Genomic DNA, 14,643 nt, shown 5'->3' on the forward strand with positions numbered 1-14,643 from the left:
CAGTACCTAAATGACTAGATCTCTAAAATGCCATATGCACGCAACTATTTTACAAAAAGGCAATTTCGTACGAGTTCATGCAATGCGTGTTTTAAATACAATTTGCCTAAAAAATTATAATAAGCATGAAGCTGCACTCCATCAATTTGCAAAAACTTTTTTTGAGCCTTTGCTGGCGATTTCACTGTTTGGTAATGTTTTCACGCTGTGATAGAGAAACGTTTGAAGATTTTGGCCTAAGTTCAACACCTTTGAATTTGAAATCTCTCGCGAGGTAACGATTAGGTTTTCAGGTTGACCTTTGTGTGGTTTGGATACCGCGTTGAAAAACTAATACACGGTTTTGTGTGTTTTGCATATAGTTATAGTCAAATAAATTAAAATACTCTCTATCCCCTTTCAATGTGTCAGTAAAAAACTAGAAGTCATTATTGCACGTTTAGACGAGTGAAGCTATTTCTTTAGCTCACTTCCATCTTATTTGGTGCTTTCTGCTCCAATCAGGTTCGCTAGACTCTGAAACACTCCCCCTCTTCATGCAGAACAGCTGTGGGAACTTTAATACATGAAAGCTCAAAACCGCATCGACTTCCTTTCGTTTTCAAGTCACTTTACGTCAGCCACACGGAAAACAGATAAACATTCAAGCCCTTTAACATAAAGTGAGGGCTGGATATTTCTTAACACGCTTCACAGCCTATATTCAGCGTGAAGTGCATTTGAAATTTAACAGCTAAAGATGCTTTCTTTAATGACGTGAAATTCCACAATAAATTACAATATTTGTCTGCACGTAAGCAAAAAAAGAGGCACGTATCCATTAACGCATCTCTGATACAAACATCGATACGAAAATATACATCAATAGAACAGGCACTTTTTTAAAATATCTGAGTTAGTATAATTATATTAAAATATATACTACTTTTTGGCGTGGAAAAGTCTATTTTTATACTCTTGAGAGAGAGCAAAACATCTAAAAATGAGTAAAACAGGTAGATTATTGTATGGTAGATTTTAGAATCACTTAGTACTGAAACGAGTGGTGCAGAAAGTAATGCATGGACTCCTGTGCACCAGCTCATCTTCAGCTCTATCAGATTTATTGATTCTTTAAATGACAGAGAGATAGTTATAATGGACACATGTGGCAACATCTAAACAACATAGATTTCACACTAAAGCAGATTACACTGATTATAGAGGACAACCTCAAGAAGCTTCATTACAGGAGCAAATATTTACACTGAACAAGATTAGCTGAACCAGCTCTTAAATGAGTTAATCAGTGTAATATTTGCAGTATAGTTCCCATGTGTCGTCAATCATGTGTCAAGAACAGTCTCCTGTAAAAGGACTCTACCATTCACACACAGTATACTCTGGAATTTCATATTTAGCTTATCCATTATTTAATGTTCTTGATGCAGTTGGGACAGTCCAGAATTATCTATATACAAGCTTATATATAGGGATTATTGAGACCATTGGGAGACCACAAAGCAGCAACATGTAGTTTTTCTTTTCAAATTAGCCTATAATGAAGGATTTTGCAGGGAGAGCAGCAACTAAATATAAGAAGCCGAATGCAGATGAAAATATGTGCTCATGCTCTAAAGGACAAGACTTTAAAAAACAACATTTACTGTAGAATTTATGAACTAAAAATGTGGTTTTATGTGACATAAAATACCTCTGGGAAGCTGACATGTCACACATGGTATACTCCACATTTTAAACATCATTTGCTAATTCTTTATAATTACTATGCATTTTAACTCATATTTATTGAGAGGCTATTTGTATTTTTAAAATCATTTGTCACACCACAGGACCATTAGAAATGAATTAGCATAGACAAAAATGGTGCAAAGCACTTTCCCTTTATTTTTAGCATATGTTGCACTGCATCACAATCCAATTCTAAAAACAAAAAATACTTCTGTGTGTCTTTAAAAACTTCTAAGTGAAATCCCTGTCAATTGGAAAACTGCTAAATACCTCAGAAGAATGCAAAGGATTTGCCTGCCTGGTAATACATTCCTCCCAGATTTAGGAAACTTACTATTATGAAAACTACTATATTAAAACTGTTATGGAGCTACTGCATCAAGTATGATGATCTGTTGTTGCTGATCGATCATGAAGGCTTAGAGCCACAATGGATTTGTTCACAGATAAAATCAAGAAAACAACCCAAAATATCTGTTTGCACAAAATGCGGAAATATTGGGTTCAGTTTCGTAGAAAATACTGACAGGACTGAACATCGACGGGGAAAGCTAAATGTTTTAGCGGATTCTATTAATGACTGTTTGACTTGCTCCATTATTATTGTTTTAGATTATAAAGAAAGGAGCAGCGGCGCAGTCAAAGCACCTCTCATTGCTCTGTCATGCGTCTTGTTTTCTTGTAATCCTTGAGAAACATAACATTTACTGTATTTAGTACATTGACCGATCTGCAGAGGTTGCATTTTAATTAACTTAGTATTCACTAAAAATAACAAAAATACCACTGTAACACTCTGCCCCCCTCCCTTGTGCATCAGTTAGAGATGAATATTAAAAATTAATGAACCCCCAGGCAAAAACAGAGAAATACGCTTATGGGTCACACACACACAACCGCGTTCACATATCTAGAGAAAATCGTATTTCAAAATCCTAATCATACTGATTACTATAAATAAGAAGTGGGCATCAGACTGCATGCCACAGTGTTATTTTCATTAACTGCACAAAGCTAAAATACGTTTTGTAAAACTGCACACGGACGCATAGCGACCAAAGAACGAATTATCTCACAGCCTTTCGTTTAATATTCATAGGCAATCTCTTTGCATCCACAAAAAAAATAGGCAACGTGATTATTGTTGCGCTATTGTTTATTAGACCCGATTTAAACCTGCGCAGAACAGATATGCCTCCTTTTGAGAACACATGAGCAGTGGCAGTAGTATTTGGCCACTTGATGAAGGGTGGTACATGTTACAAACTGGTTCTCTGCTCTGCTGACTAGATAATTGAGTCAGTGTTTAGGCACTGTTGAACTCAGATGTCTGTCCACGGCCCTCTGTTGTTTACGTGTGAATGAGTCCAGTGTTGTGTATGGGGCGCCAGTGTTCTGCTGCTGACAAACAGGACTGAGCTGCGTTCGCTTATCGCCACAACGATGCAGCATGCGACCTGTCTGCGGCATGTCGAAAGAGAAAATTGAGCAAGCCACTGATAATTGAGTGAAACCAACAGCCTGTTCTTATAATATGCAGATTTTTTTTTATCTAAATACATTTTCCCTCTAAAGATGCATTTATATTTCTAATAAGGCGAGTCTGATCGAGTGTATTTGCCAGTGATTTAAAACATGGCTCCTTTTATGCATGCTTTAGTTATTTGATAGGTTATTGCGGTCTTAAACAATAGTGACACTCACATCAGGGAAATATATTTATAGTCTCATTCAAGCAAATCTTGAAAGTGAGTGGGGGTAAACAGAAAGAAAAAGGTTCATAAATATATAAAGTGATAACCCCATAGATATTATATTAAAACTGCTGTGCATTTGAATTAAATCTAGCTGACTGCTAAAAGGGTGCGCGCGGCACTGTAAATTTGATAACCACGCTTTGAAAATGTTTTGTAAATAATAATAATAATAATAAATGAAAGCTGCAGAACTGTACAACTGAGATACGGTTATTAGCAGCGCAAGACTTTACTAGAACAAAGTGTACGTCCTACATAACGTTAATGCTGATGAACTGCAAGCTTTCCAAACGCATCATTCGCATCTCTTAACCAATACCAAAAATGATTGTGAATTTCTCAGGTTAAACGCGCGTCTGGAGCGCTATCTGATCTGCTGTGCGCGAAAAGAGGCCAACAGTGACGCTGTGCGCAGGAGACCTGGAAGTTCAGCTTCTCTGGGTCCCGCAGACCGACAGATGCGTGTCCTAATGATGCTGGCATGTTCACACAACAGCGAGCGAGGCAGCGGCAGCAACAGTGTTCTCCAACACCTTTTTATAAGTCTGAAGTCTTTCCCCTCCACCCGACCTGTTAAAACCACGCCTACAGAGCGACACAATTGGTCCAAAAGCGTCAAAGAGCCAATCAACAGCGGGCTGCTGCTCAAAACACGCAACACATCCACACCACCGAAGCCTATGGAGTTCAGAAGCACTGGGAATATCTCTGTGCTGGACCCTGTGCTCCGCATATCGCGCTCTGCTGAAATGTGTGTGCGGGAGAGAAAGTGTGTGTGTGAGCGTGCGAAGGTGTATACCTCCAACAAGTAAAGACAGCGGAATTATTCCGAGGCATCGAAATATTTCAACACATCTCTTTGGCGGTACTCGGGACGATCTCATTATTAGCGGAATGTCTATTTTACAGGATCCCAAAAGAAATCCGCAAGCTGACACACAGTGACTCGGCCGATTCTTTTATTTTTATTCTCTCGATTTCATAGCGCACCGCCAAAAGACAAGCCGCGAAGATAGCCGTTTCACACTTTCTCTTTTAGAGACTTTGTTGGAATCCAGCTAGAGAAACTATTAAGAGACTCACGCGTGGCAGGGACGCTGGACTTGGTGAAGGACTTCTCCGGCGCAGATATTAAGCTGATTGCACATCGATTTAAGGAACACCGCATCTGCTGGCTGGACTTGCATGAGCTTCCCGATGAGAGATCCAGTTATTCAAGGATCCATTATGGCTTATCACCCGTTTTTACCTCACCGGGGTCCGGAATTTGCCATGAGCGCAATGCTGGGTCACCAGCCATCCTTCTTCCCGGCCCTGGCGCTGCCACCTAACGGCTCGCTGTCTCTGCCTGGGGCGCTGGGCAAACCAATAATGGAGCAGCTGATGGGCGCAGCAGAGGCCGGCCTTCACTTCTCCTCGCTGGGACACCACGCCGCCACCGCGCATCTCCGGCCTCTGAAGACGCTTGAGCCCGAGGACGAGGTGGAAGACGACCCGAAAGTTCACCTCGAAGCCAAGGAACTCTGGGATCTTTTCCACAAGCGCAGCACAGAAATGGTCATCACTAAATCTGGAAGGTAAACTGGAATTATTCAATAAATCAGCTGTGCTTCGAATTTAATGAAGTGAAACACAGTCCGAGATTACAGTCGCTATCTTGAGTTCTGATTGATTTATTGATCTGAGTGACTCACGGATTTCTTTAGAGGAGCACATGTGGCAAGATAGCTGGACAGGCCCATTGCTTTTTATTGTTCATTCTGTTTTTGTCTGAGCATGTGTTTTTTTTTTTTACAACGTATAACCCAAGTTTAACTAGGCCTATAAATGTTTTAATCGAAATTCATGGTTGTTGTTGTTGTTGTTTTATCGTTATAAAATTAGTTATGTTATCGTTTTATTAAAGTGCATGCAAACATCTGTAATACCAAGTATTACACTTAATATCACAAATAGATGTAGCATAGACAAGAGCACAATTCATATTGCTCCGAAGCTGATTTTGAACAGTGAAACGCGCGGCTTGAATTATTGTCAAGTCGCATTCGGTAAGTTTTGATTTGTAACTTAGTTTTGCCGTAACGTTAAGTTAAAGAGTTTAGCATTTTTTATTGTTGCGCTGCGTTTAGATTTGGGGGTGTTTCACAAGTTAGGGCTAATGATTGGGCCTAGACCTTGATCTGCACACAACAAAATAATTTCAGGTCTTTGCATTTAATGTTTCTCTAGACAGCAAAATGCATCTTGTTGTTTGCATGTTATCTCGCAAGTCAAGTCACGTTTATTTATATAGCGCTTTTAACAATACAGATTGTGTCAAAGCAGCTTTAAAGTATTAAATAGTGTGTCAATAATGCAAAAGGACAATAGTAAACACTCAATCTTCAGTCTCTGATCTCTGATCTTCTCTGCAGGCGAATGTTCCCTCCGTTTAAAGTCCGATGCACGGGCTTGGACAAAAAGGCCAAATATATTCTGTTGATGGATATCGTTGCGGCTGATGACTGCAGGTATAAATTTCACAACTCTCGCTGGATGGTGGCAGGAAAGGCTGACCCCGAAATGCCAAAACGGATGTACATCCACCCCGACAGTCCTGCCACTGGCGAGCAATGGATGTCTAAAGTCGTCAATTTTCACAAACTTAAACTGACAAATAACATCTCCGACAAGCATGGATTTGTAAGTGTAAGAAAAGTATAAACTTTATTCTTCTTCTTATTATTATAGTGGTTGTTGTTTAAATACGTGTGTTCAGTGTTTGCATTTTCGTTACAAAATGTCTTCGCACTGTCCAGCAAGTTTGTATCTGTACTGAGCTATAATTTTAATTTAATTTCAACTACGAGCACACAAATACTGTCCGAGTTGCGGGGGGGAAATGCAGGCTTCGACTTGTCAGTGAGCAAAAAGCATGCAGAAAGTGTGCCCAATATGTAAGATTTTTTTACTGTTTATTAAAATGTTACTGAAAGTCAACTGTATTTTTTATATATTTCAGACGATACTAAACTCCATGCACAAATACCAGCCAAGATTTCACATTGTGAGAGCCAACGACATACTGAAACTCCCATACAGCACGTTCAGGACCTACGTGTTCCCCGAGACAGATTTCATTGCTGTCACTGCCTACCAGAACGATAAGGTTGGTTATAAGTTTGTGTGTTGAATCTGACTCAACTCTTAACCTGCCGCGCTGAATACTTTGCGCTAAACATTTAATAGCATACACCGTGGCCTTACAGGAGAAGTAATGTTTGGTGCTTTCAGTACTTTTGTCTAGAACATATTATTATGCAGTGCATTTCCACATTATACTTATTAGCTGTGTCACTGTGAGGCCTACATCATAATGCAAAGCCTAGTAATACAGAAAGCAAACACGCATCATTCTTTCACTTTCTCCTGTTCGACACACACATGGTTATCGTTCATGTATTATTTATTTATTTATATGAGGCAAAAAATCAGAAGATCTCCAACATTTTGTGTGTGTGTGTGTGTGTGCGTGTGTGTGCGTGTGTGTGTGCATGCGTGTGTGCGTGTGTGTGTGCGTGCGTGTGTGTGTGTGTGTGTGTGTGTGTGTGTGTGTGTGTGTGTGTGTGTGTGAAAGAATGAGAAGAAGGAAGGGAGGACTAGCCATAGTGGGAGGGACTGAAGAAAAGAAAAGAGATTCAAAAATTGTGTGTGTGTTAATTTATTAGAAAACTGCTGCAGGAAAATAGTGTTAATGCACTAAATGCATATGGGGTGTCAGGGTGGGGAGACTGAATTTATGTTGAGAGGTTGTAGATATAAAAATGTTCTCAATATCTATGAGCTGGAAATGCCCCCGTGTTTCCTACAAATACCAAAGTTTGAGACAAGTCACTGCAGGCGTAATGTGGGTATTGTAATGCAGAACAAGCATATAGGCCAGCCCTTTAAACTATAAAATCCTAACGTAATCGTAGTGAGTCATACAGCTGTAGTGCATTTTGAATATGTTTCAATAGGCTGCAAATAATTGATTCATGTTATCTTTATTCGTGTTATATTGTTTCCATGTTATTACATTTCAGATAACACAACTGAAAATTGATCACAATCCTTTTGCAAAAGGATTTCGTGACACTGGAAATGGGAGACGCGAGAAAAGGTACGACTGAACGAACTGCTTATTTTACCCTGTAGCTACAATAGCATTCCTTAACGTTCTCAAGTTCAGGACACTGTTGGTTATTATTGCAGCAAGTTCGGTTGTCATGCATTTTACATGGATTCATTTTAATCGTAAAGAAGTAAGATGAATTAAATACTCAAGAACGTGTTGTACAGTCTTATTTGACTCTAATGCAATTAGAAGGTGGTTTACGCTGACATTGTTTCTCAATTTTCCGTCTTCGACTTTTATTCCATACAGAAAACAGCTGGCTCTGCAATCGATGCGTTCGTTCGAGCAGCAGCAGAAAAAAGAAAACGGGACGTCGGATGATTCCTCAGGCGAACAAGCGTCCTTCAAATGCTTTCGCCAGGCTTCGTCCCCTGCGGTCTCAACTGTTGGCCAGAATACCTTAAAAGGTACGAGAGTCAGATAAGCCGCGTGTGCATTTGACAAACATTTACTTTCGGATCAAAATCAAGCTTTCTCCTATACGATTGAAATCGCCCAAGTATTTCCATGGATACTAATGCAAATTATTTTGTTGAAAGACTGCACTCTAAAAAAATGCTGGGTTATTTCAACCCAACTTTGGGTCAAGTTTGGACGAACCCAACTTTTGGGTTAAAAATGTAATGTAAAAATGTAATCAATTTCTGTATGCTAATTGGAGAGCAGCAAATTTGTTTTTGTCGTAAAGTAGAATGTCAAGACGAATCAAGATGCCACACATTAAAATCTGTTGCAGCAAAATCCCAAAATGTCGCATGTATGTTACTATGTTTGTGGAGCACCAAATTAGTATTTATTTCACGTGCATTTTGCATTACCTCTAACTGTGCTTTTACTGATTTTAAACGCCATGCATATAGGGTCTTGCGGTCTGTATTTATAAAAAGGCACATCCAAGTGTCTAAAATAAACTAGATCCAAATGGTGTTTCGCACTCTCGTAGATTTTTGCGACAGTGATGAAGATAGCGACGACGAAGACAAAGATGGAAACGTGAAAGAGGGGCCAGACTCGAGCAAAATCTCCACCACGACCGAGGACTCCAAGGATCACGATGCGAGTTTAAGCAGAAGCCTGTTTGGGGAAAGTGACTCTGTCCAGCGGAGAACTGAAAAGATACGGGACTCGCGGCAGAGTCCCATCACGCTCATCTCGAGCACCACTCGGTCCGGCGAGGAGCTCAAGAGCCCGGATCAGGCCAAAACAGACGACTGCCGGGCACCGAGCAAAGAAAATTACATGCCATTGACTGTGCAAACAGATGGCGCTGCGCACTTAAATCAAAGCCACTTGCACAATTTCGGATTTCCGCCGGGTTTGGCCGGGCAGCAGTTTTTCAGTCACTTGGGTGGCGCCCATCCGTTTCTCTTGCACCCTGGTCAGTTCAGCATGGGAGGTGCTTTCTCAAATATGGCCGCGGGGATGGGCCCCATACTGGCAGCTGTTTCCTCCGGAGGGGTCAGTTCGATGGACACGAGCGGCATGCCGTCACCCTCGCAAAGCCTGACGGGAGCACCGCTGCCCTTCCACCTCCAGCAACATGTCCTGGCCTCGCAGGTGAGCCTGTTAATCACGATTAGCAGTGAACGCATCTCATAGATGCTTTAGTCCTAACCTGCAGCTTGTTTATGAACAATCTCAAGTATGCTTTTGTGGCTACTTTTGAGACCTCGGGGAAAAAATGAGGTGTGGCATATCTTGCAGTGTTTAATTGTCTTTGTTGCGCAGTTCATAAATTGTCAGCAAATATAGAACAACTGACAACTGTTGCTGGAGATTAGCAATAAAGCTGTTCTTGACGGATGTGCGGAAACAGTGATATGTGTCGCAATTAATTTGTAAAAAAGAGAAAACTTTCTCTTTTTCAAATTATTTGCTTTATATATATATATATAGCAATTAATTTGAACATTTCTTCTAAAATTAGCATTTTTCACAGACATTTATGTTTATGTTCAGTTATTTCGCTTTAATAGCAATGACAATAATTCATTGCTATTGCTTTTCACTGTCATTAAAGTGAAATTACTGAATCTACACATAGGTGCCTGTGAAAAATGCTCATTTTAGAAGAAAATTTCAAACGGCACTTAGAGGCTTTTGCATCTGAACTCTTTATATGTATAAATACTATAGTATATATATATAGAGAGAGAGAGAGAGAGAGAGAGAGAGAGCAAAAAAAAGTGACGAAAAATGATAGCATGTAAATTATTGAATATTTGTTTTAATCAAGTCAAAGTCAAGTTTGCAATGAGTGAATCAAGCTAAATACACAATGTATACTAACAGAGCGTTTTTGTGGGTTAAATCATATATTCAGAAATTTATCTTTCAGGTGACAATTGCACGTTATCATATTTTACAGTATATATACTTAACATAGGCCACGACATCTTTCTGAGAAATAAAAACAATGCGCGCGCGCGTGTGTGTGTGTGTGTGTGTGTGTGTGTGAGTGTGTGTGTGTGTGTGTGTGAGTGTGTGTCTGTGTGTGAGTGTGTGTCAAGGGAAAAGGTGTAAATATAAATTAGGAGCAAGGGAACGAAAGAGCAGGACTAAATAAAGGTGCATATTCAGATTTTCTTTTAATGACAATTATGTAATGAATTATTAATTTTGACCTCTGGTTTTGACGAAAAATACAGCATTTTATATAGGCTATTCCCTTTTGGTCGCCATGTAAAAAGTCATTCTAAAGTCAGTTTACATACTTTACAGAGGACAATGTGTATGATCAACGCCAAATGTTCCAGTTGTTTATTTTGTTAAATATCTATCTATCTATCTATCTATCTATCTATCTATCTATCTGTGAGTGTGTGTCAAGGGAAAAGGTGTAAATATAAATTAGGAGCAAGGGAACGAAAGAGCAGGACTAAATAAAGGTGCATATTCAGATTTTCTTTTAATGACAATTATGTAATGAATTATTAATTTTGACCTCTGGTTTTGACGAAAAATACAGCATTTTATATAGGCTATTCCCTTTTGGTCGCCATGTAAAAAGTCATTCTAAAGTCAGTTTACATACTTTACAGAGGACAACGTGTATGATCAACGCCAAATGTTCCAGTTGTTTATTTTGTTAAATATCTATCTATCTATCTATCTCTGTAGGGTCTGGCTATGTCTCCCTTTGGAGGTCTCTTCCCGTATCCCTACACGTACATGGCCGCCGCGGCAGCTGCTTCATCCGCCGCTTCTTCATCGGTTCATCGTCATCCGTTTCTAAACGCGGTGCGGCCCCGGTTACGGTACAGCCCTTACTCTTTACCGAGCGTCCCCGACAGCACTTTGCTTACGACGGCTGTGGCGAGCAGTGGCATGGATCTGAAGGGAGACGGGGTGACGGCGAGTCTGGACTCTGAGGTCACCAGCCGCTCGTCTGGTTCGGTATCAGTGTCACCGAAACCCTGCGCCGAGACAGGTTCCCGCAGCGAGCTGCAGAGCATCCAGCGCCTGGTCAGCGGACTCCAGTCCAAACCGGACAGAGCGCGCAGTGCGTCTCCATAGACATCACCGACGAGCAACCCCTGTGCACTACGCACCTGCATCGGAGAAAACCTTTGGACTCAATATGCACTTTGGTAAAACAAATAAACACGTAAATGTTGTTCTTTTGTTAAATTAAAACAGTACCTTTAATTTTAAAGTACCCCCCAACTATTTGAATGCCAGAGAAGTATTGAACAGTGAACAGTTTGGCAAGGATGTCAGAAACTGAATAAAGCTGCTGCTCCTCTTTGTGTTGTTATACGTCAGGGTGACGGTGAATTAATTTAATATGCACTCTGAATCGGTTCTTGCTTTATTTGATATCTCTTTATCGGATGTGTTTGAAAACATATTAATGAATTAAATAAGTTACCGGAGGCATATTGCATGTCAACGATTAGACTTGATCAAGACTGCTGTTTGTTTTTTTTAGTTAAATGCGTTCGTCTGTATTGTTCAAAGCGCAAAATCACCAAGAACGGAATCTACACTACAGTTTTAAGAATATTTTGCAATGTTAAGGAGTTTAATCTTTACCCACACACACATATACATACATACATATAATATAATAATAATAATATATTCTATTTATTTTTGTGTGAACATGAGGAAGGCAGTCTAGTCATTTTTTATTATTTTCCCAAAGTCATCGAGTCCACAGACCACTGATTAATCACTTGTCTAGATTAACAGACGCGGTACTAAAATTGCTTAGAAAATATAGTTTCGAGATGAAAAGGGATCATATGGTTATAATAAAAACAAATGTAAATAACGATATATATATATATATGTAATTATTTCATATGAATATTGCTTGTAAATATAACTGAGGTTCTTTGTTTGTTTGTTTATTTGTTTGTTTGAGGGAGCTTAACTTAATTTATTGTTGACATATGTGTAAATTAGTATGTGAGCATTTTCCTTGTTAATTGCGTTCTCATCTGCGTCTGGATTCCACCACAAAGCTAGTTTCTCTAGCAGACAAAAATAATGTGCCATCGTTTTGATTAACTGTTGTGTGTTTAAGTGCTTTGGTTCAAACTAATTAAAGGCGATAACACAACGCACCAATGGCTTGAAAGTAATGACACTTTTATTTCACAGCAACTAAAAATGCTTTAGTCCAAGTGTGTCTTCAAATCAACCTTTTGTGACCTATGACTGCCAAAAAATAATTTTAAAAAAAGTGCAGAAAAGCGTATAAGTAAATAAAGATTTTCCACTGTGTTCCCAATGTGTTCGGACTCTATGCTTAATTTGTATAATTTACGGTCTGATAAAAAAAAAATTATTACAACATGATAGCCACCTGAAATAGACATTAAAATTAATTGTCGAACTACACCATTACAATGCGCATACAGACGAATTGCGCACAGCCAAATAAAGTAATAATCAAAACAAAGTGATTGTCTTGTATTCATAATAAAAACATTAATTCAGACAGACGTGTGTAACTATACTTTTCGTTCATGGAGGATGTTCTCGAGCAAAAAGGAGGGAAAGTGAAAGTATTAGCACATCTGGAGCTGTACGTGAGCACGCCGTGAGAAAGCTTTATAAGCCTCTGCGTGCGTGTTTACGTGGACCGATGTGAACCTGGAAGAATGTGAAATAACTTGACTGCTCACTCTGTGGAGCCTCGAGTCAGGGTTTATCAAGACTATGTCTTTATTTGTGTAAAGTACGGTTAATAAGTAACGACATCGGCGCTGAAGAACAGTGGTAAACACCACGTAAACTATCACAATTGCTCCTTCTATTGCTCACCTGGCGCCTTCGTTATCAGAGGCGTGTTTATTACACGTCTGAGTTCTGCTGTTGACAAAGTCAAAGCTGTCGCCACCCAGCGGTCACAGGGCAAAGTACATGTCAAAGAGCAAAGTGTCACTCTCACACATGCATGCAAACACACAAAACATTGTTAACTTAAAAAAAGAGGTTAACGTATTATTATTTAATAGTCTATGTGAAGAGACTGTTGGGTCCGTTTGCGAATATTGATGATGTACTGAGCGACACGAAAGACTGAGAAAACTATAATATAACAATTCAAAATTGTGGTGGATTTTAAGCTAAATAAGAGTCAACATCTGTCATCTTCCTGTGCTTGATGTAAAAACTATAGGATGAAAACTAGTAAAAGATATTTAAAATACATGAATGTTAGATAGGCTAACAGACCAATTGTTCATAAAAGGTTGGTGCCATTAAAATGGAAACTGGAGAAAGTCTAAAAGGGATAGTTCACCCGAAATGCACATTTAGTTGGACCGTACCAGGCAGTCTTTTTTCTTCGGAACACAACACATGTCTCAGGGTTTTTTTCTGGCCATACGATGAAAGTCAGAGGAGTCTGAGGATGTTTGGAGACCTGTGTTCTTCAGAATTACTTCTTTTGTGTTCCGCAGGAGAAATAAAGTCAAATATACTGTATAGAAATGCTGTGAGAAAATGACGGAATTTACTCCTAGATATCCTAAAGGGGTATCTTTGTTGTTTTGTTTATTAATAATGAAATACATAATAATACAAATAATTCATAATTTGGAAAAGGATAATAACATACAGTTAAAAATAAAAACCAAGTGAGAATATAATAAATGGATTAAGTAAAATTGTAATCCTATATTTTCAGAAGAATGTGGACTTGACTGTTAAATAATTCTCAAATGATACTTATTTGTTTCCCAATTTCAAAAATGTCCACCAAAATATTCAACAAAGAATGAGCAGCCTATAATGCCGGCTTGGACTCGGATAGACTGATTATGGTTTGATTGCAAAATCATTCGTTCTGTTGCCGTGAAACACTTAAAATTAAAATATTAGACGTTGCATTACAGGCATAATTTGTTAAAATGGTAATTTGTTATAAAGATTTATACAGCTTGAAAACAAGTATCAAGAACATTTTGTAACGAGGCTTGATCTTGGTGTTCGACCTGCTGCTTGAGCTGCAATATTAGAGCGCCATCTACTGGTGATCTGCAGCTAATGAGAATCACCACTTTCTTACTCAGAGACCGATGCGATATTACAATACTCCGTTTCTGAGTGGAGAAAATGCAGCCCTGTTTTATGCTCTCTAAACTATACATATAATACATAAAAATACATGACTAAATTCAGTATACATTATATATTGGTGTGAACTATGTAACATTTTTTTTCTTATTAACTAACCATCTTCATCGATTTCCATAGCGTACTCACAATGGTGTTACATTTCTAAATAAAATTTAAAAGGTTATTTTAAAATCCACATTATAAATGTCTTCATAGTTAAAGTTTACAAAGTAACTATTAGATCTTTAAACAAATGTGTATTCTTGCCTAACTATGAAACACTCTTCCTCACTGTCATGCAGTTTATTAGAGAGTGTTATTCCCTGTGTTCAGCACACACACACACACTCACTCACACTCACACTCACACTCACACACTCACTCACTCTCCCTCCCTCACTCACACACACACACACACACACACAC

At 38.9% G+C, this 14,643-nt stretch overlaps 1 protein-coding gene across 2 annotated transcripts; it reads left to right on the forward strand.

Annotated features, from left to right (window-relative positions):
- Window positions 1-3,769: 3,769 nt before the first annotated feature.
- On the forward strand, window positions 3,770-12,501 carry LOC107566860 (T-box transcription factor TBX3-like). Of its 2 annotated transcripts, none has more exons than XM_016252420.1 (7): window positions 3,770-5,065; window positions 5,903-6,170; window positions 6,490-6,636; window positions 7,553-7,629; window positions 7,894-8,051; window positions 8,588-9,201; window positions 10,765-12,501. In XM_016252420.1, the coding sequence occupies exons 1-7, from the start codon at window positions 4,674-4,676 to the stop codon at window positions 11,158-11,160; spliced, it is 2,052 nt and encodes a 683-aa protein (XP_016107906.1). In that variant the 5' UTR covers window positions 3,770-4,673; the 3' UTR covers window positions 11,161-12,501. The 2 variants fall into 2 exon arrangements, with proteins under 2 accessions (XP_016107906.1, XP_016107905.1); XM_016252419.1 differs by having other exon boundaries at window positions 3,771-5,065; window positions 5,903-6,176.
- The last annotated feature ends 2,142 nt before the right edge of the window (window positions 12,502-14,643 follow it).

The sequence above is a fragment of the Sinocyclocheilus grahami genome, unplaced genomic scaffold (genome assembly GCF_001515645.1).
Source record: "Sinocyclocheilus grahami isolate Dianchi unplaced genomic scaffold, SAMN03320097.WGS_v1.1 scaffold1106.1, whole genome shotgun sequence".
Classification (NCBI taxonomy): Eukaryota; Metazoa; Chordata; class Actinopteri; order Cypriniformes; family Cyprinidae; genus Sinocyclocheilus; species Sinocyclocheilus grahami.